The sequence below is a fragment of the Varroa destructor genome, unplaced genomic scaffold (genome assembly GCF_002443255.2).
Source record: "Varroa destructor unplaced genomic scaffold, Vdes_3.0 BEIS01000003.1, whole genome shotgun sequence".
Lineage (NCBI taxonomy): Eukaryota > Metazoa > Arthropoda > Arachnida > Mesostigmata > Varroidae > Varroa > Varroa destructor.
This window is the reverse complement of record NW_019211456.1, coordinates 21,089,280-21,095,334: the sequence shown is the minus strand read 5'-3', so window position 1 is coordinate 21,095,334 and position 6,055 is coordinate 21,089,280. Positions and strand designations below refer to the sequence as shown.

The 6,055-nt window shown below is 38.0% G+C and overlaps 1 protein-coding gene across 1 annotated transcript; it reads right to left on the bottom strand.

Moving 5' to 3' along the window:
• Window positions 1-326: 326 nt before the first annotated feature.
• RpS4 (ribosomal protein S4) lies at window positions 327-4,353 on the bottom strand. The gene is made up of 6 exons (XM_086982786.1): window positions 4,309-4,353; window positions 3,518-3,610; window positions 3,189-3,266; window positions 2,521-2,799; window positions 982-1,283; window positions 327-531 (listed from the first exon to the last, which is right to left on the bottom strand). Exons 1-6 carry the CDS (start codon window positions 4,351-4,353, stop codon window positions 405-407), a joined length of 924 nt encoding a protein of 307 aa, XP_086838912.1. The 3' UTR covers window positions 327-404.
• Between the last annotated feature and the right edge of the window lie 1,702 nt (window positions 4,354-6,055).

The following is a 6,055-nucleotide window of genomic DNA, read 5'->3' as shown; positions in this document are numbered from 1 at the left end:
CATTTCAATTAATATCTATATTATATTAATATTATATATTATTATATTAATATATAAGACTTCTTCATAGGGCTAGGTAATTTATAGTTAATTAAAATCGCAATTCGTATTCACCAGATAAGACTACAACAAAATTGGACTAAACAATTACTGATAAATGGAGTTCTTATACTACTATATTGTTCAGTAAATTGAGTTTCAAAGATTCTTTGCCTAATTTTATTCATTGTGACTTGTATTAACCGAACTCAATTGAAGATATACGACAAGCCTAAACAATATAAATCAGGTGTAACAAATACACTAAAAAAGAAAAACAATATCAGTACTACGAAGCCATAAGGTTTATTTAATGGCGGCTTTTGCCTCCCCATGGTTTGAAGTGTTAACCGCACTGTGCGGTTTTAGTGCGCCCTCTTTCCTGCAAGTCGCTTGTCGCGTTCCTCTGCGATCGACAGCTTTACGCCCTTGCCCTTAGGCAAAGTAACCCACGGCTTCGAACCTTTGCCGATCACGAAAATGTAGGACAGGCTGAAATGAGATCGTCAAAAATCAGATAAAAGATATATATAATGCAATTTATATAATTACTAACTATCAAGAGAAACCTGAAATTATTGTTTGCAAAGTGGGCAATGCACAACGTCGACAATGGATCGTTATGCGACCGACGATGCACATTCATATCGGAGCCTTTCTCACCCAGTAGGGCATGTTTTGCGTCGAACTGGGCTATCAAGGTCCGGCGGGACACCATGACCATTCACTAAACGAAACTGAGTTAAATACATAAAAGCGAGTGAAAAATATGTGGTGTTCTATTATTTTAGTGGGCACCATCTTCTTCATTATTCCAACTGCTTTTCGCAATAATTATATAATTGGCCTCATGCGATTACCCGGTTTTACCCAGCAAGCACGTATAACGCACTATGTTATATCTTCCAGTATATTGAAATTAAGACATTAGGAATGGCCTACCGAGTAGCGAAAGCATGGCCGTTTGAATCCTTGATGTGCACGATGTCGAATGAACCGGGGTGACGTTCCCGGCTGGTGATGACCCCAACACGGCCCAAATTACGACCTCCAGTAACCATACAAACATTACCAGAATCGAACTTAATGAAATCATCGACCTTTCCACTGGCAATATCGATTTTGACGGTGTCGTTGGCTTTGATCAGAGGGTCAGGGTAGCGAATGGTACGGCCGTCGTGAAGAACGAGGTAGGGGATTTTCTTAGGTCCCTGGCAGACCTTCTTGACGCGGCACAGCTTGTACTAAAATAAGAGTTTAAAATCGTAAACAGAACGCCATATATGCATGGGTATACATATGTCTAAAACACCAAACATCTAAATACGCAAAAATCAACCCAAATAATTACCTAATGTCGATTCTGCTACTAGGCAACGTTCAGTAAAAATGCTTGTTCGTTACAGCTAGCAGAGTGAGGTGATTTTGTATGTTGTCTTTTCAAAATTCTTTTCGGAGGCGTTTTGAATATTTTTGCTCTGAATAAAAAATAGCCTTAGATAGTTTTTGAAATGGTTAGTGAACGCTCGTGTTTCATAAAATCAGCGTGCATGCAGTGAAAACACTACATATGTTCACCAAGTGGGTAATGCTCGGCAGATTTCAACAACTCTGTCAAGCGACCTTGTTTGGGGTCATTTTTTATTGGGAACTTTTTGACCATTTCTGTTCTGAGCGGAACATAAAACAGCTTCGATAGTCCCTGTAAGGAATCGTATGGAGTACGAGATCAAAACACAAAAAAATGTTGACTGTATCACTCGAGCATAGATAGGATACAATTATGAAAGCGTATCCTAACAATAACGAATTAATTACTATCGGTACTGTCTTGAACTCCGTGAATTATCTTAAGAATTCACAAAGCTAAGTTACAGACCTCATAAGTAAATCATTATTCAATGCCGACGTGAATTCAAAGTAATGACTAATATTAAACTATGCGTTTGTTTATAACCAAATTGTTCCCATCATACAATTTTAGTGGTTATTGCGAAAAATTTTATGTACCGACCGTAGGTTAGTTACATGCTTCAGTAAAAAGCACAAAACGACAAAAGCAGACATTGTTGTTGGGAGACGTTCAAAATACTCGACTGACGCTATGCACGAGGTCAATCAGTAATGTCTCCCACGTTCTCTTATATGAATCACAACAGCTAATAATAATGTAACCCGAAGAAATTAAATTATAATGCCAATACAATATAGATAACAGAACCACATTGTCATCGATATCCATTTAGACTAACGACACTCAGATCAAACTGGAACATTTAGACTTTAAATAGAAAATTAATTTCGGCGCTCAATATTTCAGATACACAAGTTTTTGGTCGATCAGATTAGAATCAGCATTTTGCTTAAGTCGCAGACAATCTAAATTTGACCCGGAAACGAATTCTTCGCGTCAGTGAGAGTCGTGCTTACCACTGTACTCTATGGGCAAGTTACCACCAGCATAACATACTGAAAACCTACCTCGGCTTCCTCGGCAGAGATGCGGTGTAAAAGAAAACGTCCTTTAACATCGTAGTGGATACGGAAAAACTCTCCTGTTTTTTCGATAGAAATAACATCCATGAATCCAGTGGGAAAGGTGGCATCAGTGCGCACCTTGCCATCCACTTTGATCAGGCGCTGGTTGACAATCTTCGTCACTTCTGAACCAGTCAATGCGTACTTCAGCTTGTTACGAAGGATCAACATCATGGGAAGAGACTCTCGAAGCTTGTGAGGTCCAGCCGACGGCCGGGGAGCCTACAGATACAATTATCACAACGGTAAAAAGTTAAACACCACTAGCGACACGTAACTGGAAACATTAATGTGTCTGCTCATGGTGTTTTCTTTAACTTGATCGCCATCTTTTTTTACCTCATCTGTACGTTGGTCCTTTGAAACATTACTTCGTAATTGTAAACTCTGATAAAATTCTGCCTATCGTTTTAATGCCAGTAGTTCTTCGTTCAAGAAGTCGACGGTAATGCAGCACTAACAACAATGGACAATACGGATGCCATATTTCACACAAAAAGCAAGTTCAGTGAGGTTGTTTCAACACCTAATCTTATTTCAATAATTTTCAACATTAAATTAAACTAGATAAACTAGACAGAGATGATATATTTCAGCCAGGCCTTACTTACATAGACTCCTCCGAGTTTGCTTAAAAGCCATGACTTTGGTGCGTTCAAACGTTTTAGATGTTTCTTAAGTCCGCGAGCCTGCAAAGAACAAAACCATTTGTAGACAAATCTTACAATAACATTATTTAAACGGAATTGATTTATTCAATGGCGACTCTAGTGGAGTAATGTGCATGACTGTATGATTGAATCTGCAGGTCAGAACTGCAATTTCTAGTATTTACGTTAGAAAGCACAGGTTACCAGATAGCTGCATATTTTGTAAAATCGAACACCACATTTTCACTCGATATCACTACCAATTACTGAACTTTTGTACTTGCACGTACTAATCGAGGCACCGGAGTGTCAATAATGACAGATATGAGTGTGCCTGACTGGCAGATTTGAGTGATTTTTACAGATTTTCTCGGTGCACGAACCTACCATGTTCGCAGCCTAAAGGGAAAGAACGAAACCGGAACATTTAATGTTGTTGTTAGCTAAACTAAGATGGCGGCGTCTGGCGAACTCGCTCGGGACTAAGCCGCCAATTTTAGAAAAAGCAGTCGGGTGAAAAAATACGCTTTTTAATCTTTTTTTAATCACCAAGAGTTGGGGTAAAAAAAAAAGTCCAGCAAATTTCAAAACATGTACAAATTAAAGCTCATGCATTGGACATCCAAATTCACTATTATCCTATATTCTGAGCGTTTTTTAGTAGTCGTTGCTTGAAGTCTGGCCAACGTCTTATAAAATATTGCATGATCTGCGCAATAAAGAAAGCTATCTATTAACACTTGCACTTCGAAACACGTGACGATCGTTTGAAAATTTGGGCGATGGCCTGCTTTAAAAACACTGTACGTCTTTTCAAACATATGATTACTCTGTTAGCCGTATCTAAATGTTTGTGGTTTTACGTCTGCTGCTATTGCCTTTAAGCGGTACTTCAGACCTGTTGACAGCAGAATAGACGTTCGAATAGTACCGACGGTGTCTTTTCAGTCACTCTGTGCTATTCAGTTTTACAAATGCCCATAAGTATTAAACAAGTAACATAACGTATTAACCCAAATCTGTACGAGTGTTTTATTGTTTGCCAGATTCCGTGAAGCAAATTTCACTCCGATTTATTCACGGCTTGCAGATCCCGATGCGCTACAGGATAAGAAACTTTTGCCATTGTTGGGTAAGAATTAAACCTAACTGAGCAGGAACTTGCTAATCAGTTAATCAACAAGCAGCTTCGAATCATTTGAACATTATGGAAAAGATGAGAAAACAGGAAAATGGGTTTCCCATAAATAGAATTAGCATATACGGTTAACTGTCACACTTCCCCTTGTTAACTCAGTTTCATGTCTTGACCAGCCAGCAAGGTATTTATGGTCCTCTGGCGTGTTTGATGAGGTATGAAAGGAGTGCTGTATCTCGAGTTTTTAAGGCTTTTCCGATCAAAGAAGTCGCGAAATAATCTTGTTGCATGACAGTAACGTTTTGAGGGTAGTAAAAACCAATATTCCGATCGGGTTCGGAAGTTCAACACCAAATTTTGTTCAATTTTTTTGGATCAAGATGTATTCGCCAAATGCGGCTCCTTCCGGCCATAACCTGTTTGGGTCGGTTTCTTTCGAAAATTTGTTTGTCGGAGATTAACTCTTGAAAGTTACGGAAGTCGGAAAATAGAACTCCAACTATTATAATTTAAAAGGTCCATAATGTTTAGGCAAGCGGATTGGTGAGCAGCCTGACAAAAATCCCATATATCAAAACGGAGGTTGCTTTGATGATTGAGGTTTTTACATTGCTCAGAAAATTAGTGTGTTCATTTGTACGTTTATTATCGCCTTTAAAGTAACGAACAACTATCTCTTTTATAATAGTTATATATGTAGCTGTAATGCACTGACACTTACTGCAATGAAAATGCGGAAATGTGGTTATTTCTTTACGTTTTTTTTATTATTATTTACCTTTTGTTATTATGTTCCGAACTCGGACCCTAACAGCCCCTATAATATAGGATTCACATTTATGGAAATAGATAAGCCGTTGCATTTGATGTAAGAAGTTTGCTTACTAATGTCTACCTGAAGTAATCTATAGAGAGCATTTAACATCTGTTGAGTAGAACGAACCTGTACATATATGAGTGTATATATATATATATAAATGTGAGAACATATATATATAAAAAGAGAAGCATATTTGATTTAACCGGGTTTCACCAACAAGTTCCCAATTCAGCGTGTCTGGGTCTCTGTGGGGATCTATCCCAAATGTATCGTCTGTTACATTCACGCGAACTTACGCTGGTAAGACGTATTTAACGTCTGTACAGGTTTTCTTTTTTACATGTATGTACGTATGTATGTATGCATGTATGCATGTTTTTTTTACATAATATGTACAGATACACTTGGCTCACATGTTTGCTTTAAAAATTCTTTTTTAACAGCGCAGAACCAATATACCAGAATAGCAAAAAAAAAATACCGAAGAGTCAGATTCTATTCCTGGTAAGTCGCAGATGGGCCACACGAAGCCTAATACTTCTTCATAGCCTAGTTCTATATAATTTAGATATGCTTGTATCTAGAGGGAGGAAGAGGTTTATTTGTCAGCTTATATGTGCTGTTTACATTCTGCCTCTAATCATTGGTAATTCGTAGTGCCTCTGTTGTGACCACTTGTTTTACCCATTGTTTTTCAGATTGTGCCTATCGTTCGAGTTTAGGACGTACTATTTTGGCATTTAAGTAGTGCTTTGTGCTATGTTCTGTATGGAAAAACACTATGCCTATTGGTTGAAAAGCCTATGTATCCTGTGTTCACCTTTTCCGCTTGTACACTGTTACGACTGATCAAAAAAATTCCAGAAGCTC

Coding starts and splice junctions, on each gene's coding strand:
- RpS4 (XM_086982786.1), bottom strand. CDS start 4,353: ATGGCAAAAGTTTCTTATCCTGTAGCGCATCGGGATCTGCAAGCC. Junction 2,800..3,188: donor GCAAACTCGGAGGAGTCTAT/GTAAGTAAGGCC, acceptor TTGTATCTGTAG/GCTCCCCGGCCGTCGGCTGG. Junction 532..981: donor GGCCATGCTTTCGCTACTCG/GTAGGCCATTCC, acceptor ATCTCATTTCAG/CCTGTCCTACATTTTCGTGA.